This window comes from Tachypleus tridentatus, chromosome 1 (assembly GCF_004210375.1).
Source record: "Tachypleus tridentatus isolate NWPU-2018 chromosome 1, ASM421037v1, whole genome shotgun sequence".
Lineage (NCBI taxonomy): Eukaryota > Metazoa > Arthropoda > Merostomata > Xiphosura > Limulidae > Tachypleus > Tachypleus tridentatus.
The window spans coordinates 68,686,237-68,701,139 of record NC_134825.1 but is presented as its reverse complement, the minus strand read 5'-3'; the positions used below and the strand labels follow the sequence as shown (position 1 = coordinate 68,701,139).

General features: G+C 33.6%; 1 protein-coding gene across 2 annotated transcripts in view; it reads left to right on the top strand.

Moving 5' to 3' along the window:
* Window positions 1-274: 274 nt before the first annotated feature.
* Window positions 275-14,903, top strand: part of LOC143251290 (BTB/POZ domain-containing protein KCTD3) — a 64,202-nt gene continuing 49,573 nt past the window's right edge. For both annotated transcript variants that reach the window (XM_076502732.1, XM_076502731.1), the window contains exons 1-2: window positions 275-476; window positions 14,453-14,539. In XM_076502732.1, the coding sequence (XP_076358847.1) occupies window positions 14,481-14,539 (59 nt within the window). In that variant the 5' untranslated portion in view covers window positions 275-476; window positions 14,453-14,480. The remainder of the gene's footprint in view (window positions 477-14,452; window positions 14,540-14,903) is intronic.

The window sequence follows — 14,903 nt, the reverse complement described above, 5'->3', positions numbered from 1 at the left end:
AATAGTTTTTATGAAGTTTAAATTTGCAGGCTTGTGTTAGTATTCAAAATTTATTAATATTTTATTTTTATGAAGAAGAGTTTAAAAACGGTAATTCGACAGGATAATTTGAAAAGTTAATTTCACGAAAGTGATATACTTATTAAGAGGTTCAAAAGTTTTATAACATAATAATTTTACCACATTTATATGAAAAGCAGGCTGTAAGAGTACTAATAACTGCGCTTCCTTTTAGCTTTAATAGCTTTAATTTTAATATATTATAAACAACATCACGTGCGCCTTGTCTTGTTGTGTAGTATTAATTATTGCATCCGCCCTTTCAGTCTGACAGTGAATGTGGGAAAGTAAAATTAGGCCTAAACCATGTGAAATGGTTGGTTCTTCACAGAAGTTATGCGTAACTTTAATTGGATATTTTTCGTTTTTCTTTTGTACAGAAAAATTACGTAAATTAAGTCCAGAATCAACTTCATGTAAGTAAGGGTGTTAAATAGGTTTCTTGATTACTCAAATAATTATTCCAATTAAATTTCGAACTCACTAGAGTTTTGATGTCACTGTCACTATGCATTGCTAACATCAACTGCAACACTGCATAAAACAACGTTAATATTTCAAATTCAAGTTTTAATTCAGTTATGTTGCATATTATATAACACGTAATGTAAATGTTTCTGTTTTTTATATAGCACGATTAAAGAAATATTAGAATTATTGTGTTTCTTGTTCAAAAATTCAATGCCAAAGGCTTAATCGAGTCAGAAACGTGAAAAAGAGTAAGAAAATAACTTAAGGGTCAGTTTAGAGAGGTTTTTTGATGACATTTTTATTATAGGTCAGTGTGAAACTTGTAATAAGCTTTGCAGTAATAATTTACAAATGATAGTGTACTGGTAGTAGTATGCTTCTGTAATTCGTTCATTTGGAAGTTGCAGCTAAATGGTGGGAGATTTTCTGGCCGATATTTGTTCAGGACTTTGCACTGATGTTTGACCAAATCTGTGAGGTCCTTTTTGGTAACTAGAATAGTGTTGAATGATACAAAACATTACCTCTTAGCTGTTAGGCTTACCAGTGTTATTGAAATACACTATTTAGTATTGATTATTTATCCTCGTACTTTACTGGTTAAAAGAGGTGTAAGTGTTAACAATTAAGTGCTTGAAGTTTATAGGGTGTGATGGGTGTAAGGAGTGTTTTATATGGGAATATAAGATTGGCAAGTATGACATGCATTGATGGAAGCTAGTAATGACAATATGCAATTTGTTTGTTGGAATTAAGGGGGGCGGAATTGTAGGCTACCTGAAATAAAATAAAGCCAATGGACAAAGAGAAATGTACATTCTGAAATGACAGCAGGATTTTAAGAGTAATTTAAGCCATTACATGCCAGAGAAAAAGTATCTAATAGTGATTTTTGGAAGCTAGAAATAGTACTATAAGGGCTAGAACTTTGAAATAGTGAACTTGATAGTAATGAGTAGATTCCGTTTCAGCCTTTAGCTTGAGCAGATGAAGAACTATTGGCAAAAGGGAAGAAGATGGGAATGAAAAATTTATGGATGTTGTAGTTACAAGTAATTTTAGGTGTGGTATATGGATAGGATACTCTGTAGAGTAAACAGGGAGAAAAGAATTATCTTATCCAGGGGCAGGGGTGTAGGATATAACTGACAGAGTAAGGGATAAAGAAAATGCTGCTAACAGTGATGCAGTCTTTTTATGCACATGGGAGCTGAGTGATAAGTATTGGGGGTTGATAAAAGCATTTATAGAAATGAGCTGTCACTCACTTGTTTCTGGCTCACTACTAAGACTGAATTATGGGAATTATAAGTAGGTTACTAGAGCTTAATATTAGGCTTAGGTTAATACATAAAGATGAGCAGATAAGCTGGTTGAATTTTGTGGGCTCAGTTCAATGGGAAAAAGAGTTTTTTTTTGTAATAGATGATTTTCATTTCAAAGGTGTATGGGCTAGCTTGTTTGCAAAGGATATTAACTTTGCTATTTGGACAGTTTTGAAGTAGGTTTAGCCAATAATAGGAATGGTGTAAACTAAATACAGAAAAAAAAAAATTAGAAAAAAATGTATTGTAGGAACAAAGTACAGAAGTAGCTTTAAGGGTAAACTAAATTGTTGGTATTGTAATGCCATAAGTGAAATAAATAAAACAGATGATTTTATAGCACTAAACAAAAGAGAGGCTATGATGTAATTGGATTAATTGGAATTTGGTTAGATGTAGACAGTTTTGATGACACAAACTTCTTTTAAGTGCTGGCCTATAGGTTATTTAATATAGGTTGAGTACTAATGAATAAGGAGAGTGTGGCTTTATTATGTGTAAAATACGATGGTGATGAGATTGAAACTATTTCAGTTTCTGTTAGTGAATATGGGAGAGAGAAGGTTTTTTTTGTGATAATTTCTTATAGGGTACTGCATGAAATTAACATGAAACTATATAGTGAGATTAAGGTTTCAACTATTAATGTGATCATGATTGTGAATGATTTTAATTTTGAGTATATTAATTAGGAAATGCTAGAATCAAACTGTGTTTTTATAGTTGAAATTACTTTTTTCTACCAATTTTTCAGGGAACCTACTAGGAACAGTGCTATTTTAGATTTATTGTTCTGATATTTGGAAGACCCAGAGAGTTGTAGTTCCCAGTTACAGAAATATGTGAAAATAAAAAAATCACAGTTGCAAATATATACATCTTCTATAGATTAAATAACAATTATTGTACATCAAATGACAATTGAAAAACATCTTCAGTACTAATACACCCTGAATTTGTGTGATTTATTTCAAAGTAATGGTACTTCTGCCAGTTATGAATTGGCTGTAAAAAAATCACGGTGATTGCCAAACCTTTCTTCTGCCATTTTAAAGCTATTAGCAAGTGAATGGTAAAACCAAAAACATGGTGTTGACTCTAAGTGGCTAGACCAATAAGGATCAGAGATACATAAAATTTTAGCTATTTTCCTACTCTGTTTTGGTCTGAGTGGTTTCACTGGATCCAGAAGCATTTTCTATTTGATAACACAAAAACAAAATTTCAAACCATTTATAATTCTTTTTTGCTATTGAATTTGTAGAAACAAAGCCATGCAGTAGACTTTATAGTGCATATTACATAATGCGTAAACCAGTACATAGATATCTCTTTCTGATTTGAATGGCATGTCAAGAAATGATGAATGGGTATTGTAAACACACTATATTTTGTCTTACCAACAACTTTAAATCATATCATCAGTCATAAGCAGACCATATGTTGTCCTGCCAGCAGTTTGCTGTGCATCATATTGTTGGTTGTGGCTAGAGTGAAAGAATGTGTGCTACTATAATCTTATGATAAAAGTGGTATGAGTAACATATAAAATACATCATGATGTGATGTAGAAAAAGTTGAGGTTACAACTGGTATGTATTAGTCAATGTATTTGTTTCACATTTACAATCAACATGATTACAAAATCCCTCCTATACTTTCCTAGATGTATAGGTAGGTTCATACTACTATTTTATTTTCAACTTTTAGTTTTTGACAGTTTTCATTTATCCATATAATATGAATGCATGTCTAGGAGTTTGAAATTGGTAGATTTTATTGGGTCTTCATTTTATCTTTTCTTGACAAGGGTTTCATTCAATTTCAAGGTACCAGGTAAAGCAATAGTTTGATATCAAACATTGATATTTTGTTAACATTATTTCAGTGGGAAGATTGGGTGGTGTGAAAGGTTGATTTTTAATTGTTCTTTATTAATTATTAACAACATAATTGAACTTGCAGTGTAAATTTACTAATCTGTGAACTGGTGAATCAAATTGTCTTTTTGTGTTTTTTTTCATTATTTAAAAATTATTAAAACCTCCTGCTTATATAAAAATGGTTTAGATGGTGGAGGTAATGGAACATTATGATGAAAGTGATCATTGCTTTATTAAGTTTAATAGTTCAATGTATATGGAGATCAAGAGTAATGAGATTTTAACTACAAATAAAAAAGCAAATTTGAAGAGATGCAATGAGAATTGTCTGTTTTTAATTGGACAGCTGAATTAGTTGAAGACAAATGAAATGTGGGAAAGAAAATTAATTTTCAAAGTGTACAATATTCTTGAAGAAAAGGAAAGGTGTCATGTAAAGAATCAAATTACATTGCAATGGGTAAAATGGATAAAATTAAAGAAAATCTTAAGTGTAAATTGTTTAATTGGTGTGATGGGAGATTGAGAGAATTATAAAATATCAAGAATGTCAGTTTTTGAGCTTAGGCAGGTCTTTTGCAATAGATGTCTGTGATTTGTTGGTAATAAAGGTGAACATTAAATGGACAGCACATATTCCACTTGCTTTAAAATATGTTCAAAAGACAAACTTGTATACGAAAATTCTTGAAATTATAGGATATCACAGTTGTATATAAAAATCTAAATAATTTAATTACTTTAAATTCCAGTTGACAAGATGAATTATTTTAATTTACTGACTTTAAAATATTGCCCATTATGGTTAAATTAACAATCATACAGTCCAACTTCTCTTTCAGTAACTTAATATTTTCTGACTTAAGCTTTGGTATCTTGCATGATATAAATACATGCACACCAAAAATCTAACCCTCTATTAGCAATGATATTCACTTACTGAGAAAAACTTAGAGAATTCAAGAAATATGTCAACAATACTACAATAAATAAATTGCATGCAAGATACATCACTCTGAGTTACAAAATTTTTCACAACTGTTCCTTTTAAAACAGTTAACTTTTAATGCTGTTATGAAAACTAAATAATCATTAAATATCAAATCACTAAACAGTCTTGTCTATCCAATAAAGAGAGGAAAGTAAGAAATCAAAAATGGTATATGATTAAATGTTGCCTGAAAATGTAAAAATCAATAGTAAGGATTTCTTTAAAAACATTAGAGATGAGCAGAATGTTAGGATGAAAGTAAGGTCTTTGAGGATTGGTAAAGGAAGACTGGTATCTGATGATTTTTAGATGGTTGAGTTATTACAATAGCACTGAACTTTGAAACTGGGCCACTTTATGTGCTGAGGAAACAAGTGTTAAGAATTTACAACCTTCAAGTTAAGCAAAAACAAAAGAATGATGTTGTAATCTCTGAAAGTACACTTTTAGTCATACATGTCATACGTAATTAATGTAGTTAGGGTAAAGAAATGCATAACACAAACTGTTTTAACACTATAATTTTACTTAAGAATGATAAAAACATGAAAATTGATACATTTGCTCTTTCTCAACATCATCATACCTTGAATTAAAAACTTTGTAAAATTATTTAGCTATAGAGAATTTTAATGGTTTTTGTAAGTGATAGACAATTGGTAAAGTCTTTTTTGAATTAATAAAAATCAAGCTGTGGAAGATTGTAATACCAACAAGCATTGCTAAGTTTAATGCTAATGTTGGCTTTAATGGTGAAGTGGAAATGGAATGAAAACAACTAGACATTTATTTTTAATCACTTATTATAGGTTAAATAGTAAAATTTTATTTAAAAAATATTATGACTTGTTTATGTAGAAAAAGAGTTAAACTTTCAATTCAGGCTAATTTTTAAAAACATGAGTTTTGAAGTATTAGAGGCACTCTTTAAGAGTCTGTGTTATCTCAAATGCTACTTTTTGTTATTCAGATTTTTCTGACAAAGACTTGAGAAATATTACTTGTCCTTAACAACTGTGAAGATGGAAACAAGATTGATTAATGATTCAGTATGGATGCATTAATCTTGCTAAGAAAAGATATGTGAGCTACTTGTTACAATTTTTTGAATCGTGAGGAAGTATGAGAGAAGAAGTTAGTTAAAGTTGCTCTTTTTATTTCTTTTTAAAGGGTGATGATAAAATCATGCTAGTAATCAAAGGCTTATTAGTTTTACATTAATGGTGAGTAAAGTTTTTGAAGGTCTGATAATAGATGCTGTGCAAAAATCACTTAAAGTTTAAAATTTTGTTGGATAGTCAACATGGTTTCATTAATAGAAAATCTTACCTTGCTAATCTTGTGAAAAAATTTTCTTAGGAGAATATTGTTTATGTAGATGAAGGTAAGGGCATGGATTTATGAGTTAGTGGATTCTATTCTTCTGTTATTTAGTTCAGCTATGAATTTTTAGTTATATTAAAGTGCCAAATCACATTCTAGCTGGAGCACATTGAATTTTTGTATGTTTGTATTATAAAATTGACACAAGCTTCTCCCAATGGTGACATGCATATATTAGCTTTGTGCCCCTCATGTGGATTCCTGTATGTGGTGAGGAGACCTCCCAGAGAAAGTTCTGTTTTTTTAGTTTACCCCCTCTAGAATCTAAATATCTACCCATGTGTTTGCTGTACGTGGCGACCCGTGTAGGGAAAGAGAGGATGCTGGTGGTTGAGGGGTTCAACCCTAACAAATCACTTGGCCTTGAATTCTTGTAGATGGGCAGTTTTAAGGTGCTCCCTTAGGGTCAGTTGACTGGTCTACTTTTGGTCAGTGTTGGGGGTTTGTGTACATTGTGTCTGATGCTGGTGTTTGGGTATAGTGCTCACGAAACCCAGGTGTTGCTGCAGTATCCTTGTTTGGCATTGCAGTGTGTCCCAACATGGGGCTCCATAGTTAGTGGAGTTGGTGGGCACCAAAACATTCTTTTTCTATTATGGACCCCTCAGACAAAAATCAAACTAAAATGTGAAAAAACAGACGATAGGTAAATTACCACTTCTTGAAGAATTTGAGCAGCAGTCTTCAACCTTTTCAACATCTGTACCTCATTTATTGATACTACATTCTCTTTCTGGCCAATCTTTAGGGCAAATATCCCTTTTAATTCAGAAAGCACTAGAGGGTTGTGGTGGCTCTCCTGAGTCAGTCAGAAAGCTTTTTCCTGGTGATATATTGGCAGAAATGTCCACTCCTAAACACAGTGAACTCCTCTTTCATTTGAAGGCAATTGGGGATATACCCCTTAAGGTTACTCCCCATGCTCCTTTGAAATTGTCACGAGCTGTTATTGTTGAGAGAGATCTGAAGAACATCTCTGAGTTAGAGATCCTCACTGGTTTCTTCACCTAAAGAGTTTCTGCAGTAAGGCATATCTCCACTTTCAAAAATGGAATCCCTATATTCTGAACCATCTTGGATGTTTCCAATGTCAGTGGTTCGATCACTCAAAGACATCATGTTGTGGAGGTAAGGACCACAATGAGTGTGAGTGTGAAATAGACTATTGTTTTAACTGTAGTGTCTCTCACCTATCTTACTTTTGTTCATGCCCAAGATGGGTGGAAGAAAAAGAGGTGAAGTGTTTGAAAACAATTCACAACATTTCTTACCCCAGGATTCAAGAGTTACTATCCACCACTCTGTCTCGAATGTATGCTGCTGTACTTCATTCCACTGCTACACTGGGACTGCAGAAGGATTTCTTGTGCCTCTGAAAGAATTGTTTTAAACCATGTGAAAAGTCTTTTGCCCTACATGATTAAGAAAGTTGATGAATCATTGTCAACACCCATCTCTGCCCAAACCACTCCTTCCAGCAGATTCCCAGATTCATTTCCTGTGGTTCTGGGTTTGGGTGTTTCCTCAGGTACATGTTTTTCTCTGGCCCTGAGATAGATTATTATCATTTATTTACACCATCAGTCACTGGAATCTTCTTCCAATGACAGAGACTTGCCTAGTCAACCCAGGGCAGGAATCATGGAGATCGATAGACCTCCTTCAAATAAAGAAAGAAGACGTGGTCAAAACCAGAGGGGCTCTCCACCCAATTCATCTACACATAAGTAAAAATGGCCACTTTGATACAGTAGAACTGTCGAGGTTTACATTCTAATCTGGATGACATCAAAGCACTGATTAATTCTTATCATTTTGTGTACCTTTCCTTACAGGAAACATTTTTGAAACTTGTTGATACAGCCACCTTTTGGCAATTTTCTTTGTACAGAAATGACAGGTTGTGTGTGTGTGATGGATGAGTGCATAGAAGGGTGGCACTGCTGGTTGATCAGCATGTGCCCACCCTGACTTTGCCACTCAACACTTTCTTGGATGCCTAGCCATCTGTGTTTCCTTGCATCATACCATCACTGTTTGTTCTCTCTACCTGTTTCCTGGAAAGACCTATGATCAGTCAGACCTTGATGCTCTCATTGAATAGTTGCCATCTCCCTTTTTAATCCCGGTGAACTCTAATAGACACAATCTACTCTGGGGAGATGCAGATATTGATGAGAGAGGTTGCTCTGTAGAGTTTATGCTCTTGGACCACAACCTTTCTCTCTTCAGTCCTGGTGTTTATACTTATTTTTATACACATAGTCAGTCTTTTACTGTTATTGATCTTTCAGTCTATTTCCCTTTACTATTCTCTCTCTTTTCATGGAGGGTAGATAGTAATCCACAAGGCAGTGATTTTCCTGTCCTTTTGAGAGAGACTGGTCATGATCGATATCACCCAACCTGCATGCCATGATGTAAGCTGGACTAAGACAACTGGCCTTCATTCACTGCTCTCTCAGAACTTGATCCTGAATGTGGTTCTAAGTTTGTGTGGGTTTGGCACTTTCTCATTTTTTTCTACAGGAACCTGAAGACCCTCAGGGATGTTTTTTGAGTGTCACAATTTTCAGTATAAAGGTTAATGCCATCACTGAACAACTTTCTTTTACTGTTGCAAACGGGTTCTGTGTCGACAACTGAAATGAGATGTGAAAGTCATCAAACATGAAGTTTATTGAGCGGTAGCTACAGACTGCTTTGAATTATTTACTGAAGTGGACCACAGCAAAAGGTCTTAACTTTTCTCTTGCTCTAAAAGCATTTGCATGCACTTTTTCCACTAACAGGGTATTCACTTAGATCCTGAACTCTGCTTCCTGTGGTCCCTGAGGTAAAGTTCTTGGGGCTTATGTTTGACCATAAGCTGACTTTTATACCACACATCAAGCAACTATGAGTTAAATGTACAAGAGCACTGAACATTCTCTGTGTCTTCTCTTCCACCACTTGGGGAGTGGATTAATGTTCTACACTAAATATATATTGTGCTCTTATTTGATTGAAACTGGACTATGGGTCTCTGGTCTTTGGCTCTGCCTGGACCTTGGCCTTAAAGATGTTGGACCCTGTTCATCATCAGGACTTTTGGCTTGCACTGGGGCTTACTGCACTTTCCCAGTTCAGAGTTTGTACACAAAGTCTCATGAACCTCCTCTACACCTTTGTCGTTTGCAACTGTCTTTATTATATGCTTCAAAACACTCTTCATTTTCTTCCTACATAAGAAGTTCTTTCATTTTTGAGGACTCTTGCTTCTTTGGAACCTCTTGTTCTTTTGTAGTATTCACTCATACATCTTCACCAGAGGCCAAGGTTTTTTTCTTTTGTTCATTATCCTCTGTTGTGTGTCTCCTTGAGGATTTGTTAAACATCTCAAACCAGATTTCTCCCTTCTTCAATGCTTCAATCTCTGATTGAGGTACATTTCTAGATGAGGGCAGAACTTCTGATGTTTGATTGTATAAACATTCATTCCACATCAGTGCACATAATCTTCTTACTATTTGTTGGTATGTTTCCATTCCTGCCTCTGTTGGTGTGGTTCACTTGGTCATGTTACACTCAGTATATTCCATAGTCATTTCTTACACCAACTGTTTGTGAGGAATCTATTCCATTACTTTTTGTTTTTAGATGTTAGATGTACACTTCTAGCCTTATTCTTATTTCTTGCCAGGAGCTTAAAGTTTGATGTTGGTCCATGTCTCTTAGTCACTGCACATTTGATCATCTGAGGTTCTTTGCAGGGTTTACTCTTGTTTGGACAAGCTCCTTTTGGATGCATTTGCTACCCTTATCTCCTTGCTTCCTCTCTTATAGTCCCATATTCTGTATCCATTGGCTCTGCTTTCAACCAGACCTCATCAAACATTTTTCAGCATGCCTATTATCCTATTTGTTTCCTCCTTCCAGTCCACAATTTTCCATGCTTCTCTCTTTTTTGGGCCATAATGTTGGCACTTCTTTTACAAGTTTAGCCTTGGTCCGTTTGATATTTGGATCCTTCTTTTTCTTTTCCCGATATCCCCTTTCACCTTTGCTTCATCCTCACACATTCCTTTTTAATTTATGGATATCTTTCCTCCACCATCATTCATTGAATTTGCTCTATTACCTATCATGCTGGACTTTTCAGTTGTGTGATATTGTTCTTGTAATTTTCTTGTTGCTCTTTCACTCCTTTTGTCTCTTAATTAATATCTGTTATTGGTACTTTTACTACTATTGTCTTCCTGGTCATCATACAATGAATCACCTTTTTTCTTTTCTTCTTTTTACCTGACTGTTTGACAATGGCTTGTCAGTCTCTGCCTTTACTAGTTGTGAGGAAGCCTTGTCCATGGCATTTGCACCTTTTATATCACAAGGTGTTTATTCTCTTGCACTCTCATTTCTGTTTCATTTCTTTGCCCTCCTTACCCAATTTACATTCTTATCCAAGACCTTCATGAGATTTTGCGAAACTTGTGTTTGCCCCATATCTGCTATTGATTTTTTACCCTTTCTACCATTTTTCTCTCCTGAGATGTTTCTTCCTTCTTTTTGCCTGCAATTACTGTTGTTCAGATGTCTACCCTATAGATGCTTCTTGCACCCTACTCCACCACACTCATTTACTTCTCTACCCTGATTGAGCTTTTCTTCCTCAGTCTTTGACTGCACAAGAGGTTGATTGTACTTCTGTATTTAGTCCTTCTATCTCTCGTCTATTGGGTTATTTGGACCAAGATTGCCCCCTCTCTCTTGTTGGTCTGTTCATTGTGCTTTATCAGAGACCTTTCTCTCTTGGGGTCACCATCCTAATTCCCTTAACACAGGCTTGGTCATTTTGACCAACCTAGTTACCTCTCTGTACTCATTTAAATTCTTTATTTATTCTTTATAAATTCGTTATTTTCTCTACTCTGTCTCCATATGGGATCAGTCAGTTTTACTGAGCTGGTACAAATGCACAAAAAATAAAAATAAATCTGAATTATCCTTTTTTTCTTTCCAGAATGACTTCAAATTCTGATGTGAAACATATTCATTTATCCTAAGTAGCTTTAAGCTGGTGATAGTATATATCTGTTTATAATTACTTTTATTGTTTTGTTATCTTATTGATTACACTTTGAATCATGTTTAACTACTATCCATCCCCTTATAAATTGTAAATCACTTTAGGAACATGCAGCTTACAATATGGTATCAAGTTACGTTACTCATGAACTATTATGAGATGCTTGCGTGTGTGATCATGAAACATTTTTGTTATATTATTATCTATATTACTTAATCTTAAATAATCTAAAAATAACCCTATATATACATTTTAGTTAATTTTATAATAATAGCTATATTATGAACATGAAAAACAAGAAATAAAATACTCATCCCATCTTTTTTCTTGCTGTCAATTGTTGATGACAATTAACCCTACTTTCTTTTATACTAATAGTAGTAAGGTACTAAATAATTTTTATCTAGTTAAATAATGCACCAAAGAACATAGACTAATGAAAAGCAAAAAGTAGCTTATTTATCTGAAATCTCAAAATTTTCTTTGGCATTCTGACTGCAAGAAGAGCTATTACAAATTTGTACAAGTTGGTCATTAGTTTTCTCACAGGAATAGAGGTACTTCAGTGAAATTGATGATTATCTATTCAGAACTGATATATTTACTAGATGAAAACCTTGGCTTTCTATTGGTTAAAGGTAATATAGAATTAAACATGAGAGAACTATTGATGGGTGGGTGGGGCAGGAGGTGTCTAATTTTCTATTTGATAACTCTGTAACCAAACAGAGACTATGAGCAGTGATGATTTTATAGTGAGTAATTTACTTTTAATTTCATTCCTTTTGGAGGTGTGGTGGACAAAATAGAGAAAATGTGTCACAATAGGGAAAATTCAGGATTTTATTTAACATTACCTTCTAGAATTAAGAACTTAAAACTTATATACTATTGAAATCTGAATTGCTAGCTAAGATTTTATACTATACTAATTGGTATAACATGAAAAGTAGTTGAATAAAATTTTAAATGCAAGACACTAAAACCTTGTGTAATGTGCACAGTAAAGGATACCAGTTGAGATAGGGTTAATGTATTCCTCTCTAGGAATCCTACTTTGTTCAAGGATCCCCTCTCCTTCTACTGTCAATTGGATAGGTCCATTGATTTTTCTGGTTGGGTATATTCATCTTGGGTTGTGGAATCTCACAGACTATTTCCTATTTCTTCAAATTCAGTTTGTCACTTTTTTTTTTTTTTTCATTCTCCTACATTCTTCAGCTCTAGGATGAGCTCTTCTAGGCAGGCATTTTGACAGTATCCACACATTTTCCTCCTCCTCTACATCTTCTAGCTTTATCTTCTGCTGGTTTTAGGCTTTCAAAGGTCAAAGGCTGCTTTTCTTCAGCTGTCCCATTTGTGAAGAAGATATACTATTTCTCTTTCAGAACCCCTTTTTCATTTCATAGGATTCAACAAGGTGACTGGTGTTGCCAAATCCACATCATGCCAAACAACAAAAAAGTGCTCAGACTGTCCACCATGGCTTTACCTGTGCCCACTATATATTCATATATATATTTAGACACACACACACTGAGTTTTCTGATTTGCACCGTAACTATTTCTGGACTGCCATGAAAAAATCAGTCACATGGGAAGTGTTTTACCCACTTCTTACAGCCGTTTAAAAATGGGTTTTGCAGTTATTTTTTACAGTGTCCTCAGAAAGAGACCTTTCACTGGCAGATCTGGAAACTTTTTCCAGGTTTTTTCAATGTGAATTCTCACCTCTTCATTGAGGGAAGCACAAGAGACCTTTGCCACTACCAGTGGCTGCTGGGATGGTGGATTGTAGAAAACCTCAGCTAGTTTACCTCAACAACTGGTGTTGTACAAAGGAGTACTAATACAGTGAAAAGTGTGGCAGTGGTGGTAGTGTTAGAATAGTACAGGTCAACTGTTACATATTTCATTTTGCTACTGCAAGAAAAATAGTGGAGGTTTCACATACATAAAGAAAGACGGTGGGGGGGTCCTAAATGTTTGAAGCAGAAAGTGCATGAAAGCCAAAGAAAATCCTGACTTAATTCTCAGACACGTGATCATTGTCTCTTAACATATCAAAAATGAAAAAAAAACAACTGCCCGTTGTGAGTTATTTTCAGTAATCCTACTTGATACAATACTAATCAAAACTTACCAGGTTATTGTTTATGATTTGATAAACGTTAAACACACAAACAAAAAAACAACTTATAATAATAATGTCATTTGTTTCCAGTAACATGAAGTGATGTAAGTTATATGGGTAAGATTTGCTGTTATATTATAAACACCAAACAGTGCAACAGAAAAAAATATGTAATTATCTGTGCTGTCACACAGCTGACAGTTCATCACTTCTACCTTGATTGATCTTTTGATGATTAACGTCAGTGATCCTCTGCTGGAAGATTGTAAACCAGAAAAATAGTTGGTTTGTCAGAGCCAGAAAATCTAAGCAGATTCATTCATTGTCGCAAGCAACAGCTGTTTGATGCAGGTCTCAAGTTCTCTATAAAGAATATTCTATCTTCCTGATTAGAATTCTTCAAATTTCCTTCAATTTCAGCTGACTGAGAGGTTTTATATCTATATAAATTTTTGGAGTTCTACTTATTGTTTATAGTTCTGATTTCATAATATGATTTTTCCATTGACATTAGTTGTCTGTTCAGGTAGCATTTTAACAATAGGTAGTTGAACATCTACTTCATAAATTCCTGTATTTTAATGTTTGTTTTTCTAAGGTCATTCGTTCACAATCATTGTTGAGAAAAGATTTAAACCCATTTTTTATTTTTAATAAAATCATTAAATTCCAATTAAGTGTTGGGTTGCACTATTGTTAGTGGTAACTTATTCCATAAATCTGTTGCACTAGCAGAAAATACAACTGTACCTTAGTCTCTTATTTTTGAAACTTGTGTCCTTTCATACTTTTATATCACTAGTTTCATAGATAATCTTAAAACTTCAATAACATCATCTATTAATTTTATTTTTAGAACATTTTGTTCAATAGAAAACTTATTTTTAAATTGGACATATGACTACATGTTGAATTTAACACACACACACACACACACACACACACACACAAATGCTATGTGTAAAGTAAACAGTAAAGGAATGTTTGACCTGATAACTACATTATAGTAGCTTGAGGTATTAAAAATATCATGATAAACTATTAAACTCTGAAGTTTTTTAAGAAGAATGATAATAACAGTGTTCTATGTTTTATGGTACAATTTTTTAAATATGTTTGTGTGTTGATATTTTACAGAGTTTCTTGCATTTTGATTTTAAAAAGAATGTCTTCCCAGCCTTTGGTTCCTGGTGATATAGTTCATTTAAATGTTGGTGGTGTTAGGTAAGAATGCACTTTTTATAATATAATTTTAAATTAGAGTGAGGTTCTGCTTTAAAGAGTTGAAAGAAGTTTCTTGTTTTAAACGTTTTTTTTTTAAAATTATAAAATGTAAGTAGTATACGTGGATTTCTTAATTAGTTAACTTCTAACCAGAGCAAGCTAGAATTTACAGAAGAACTAAAAATAATGCTTGCAATCAGTACAGATAATTAAATATATTCTTATTACTTATTGAAATGAGTTATAAGCATAAAAGCTGAATTATGGATTGTTTATGGAAAAATATACAGTTTTAGTTATGTAATATTGATGTACTATAAAGTCAAAAGTATAGTTTATATATATTTGCCAATTGTGTATTCAT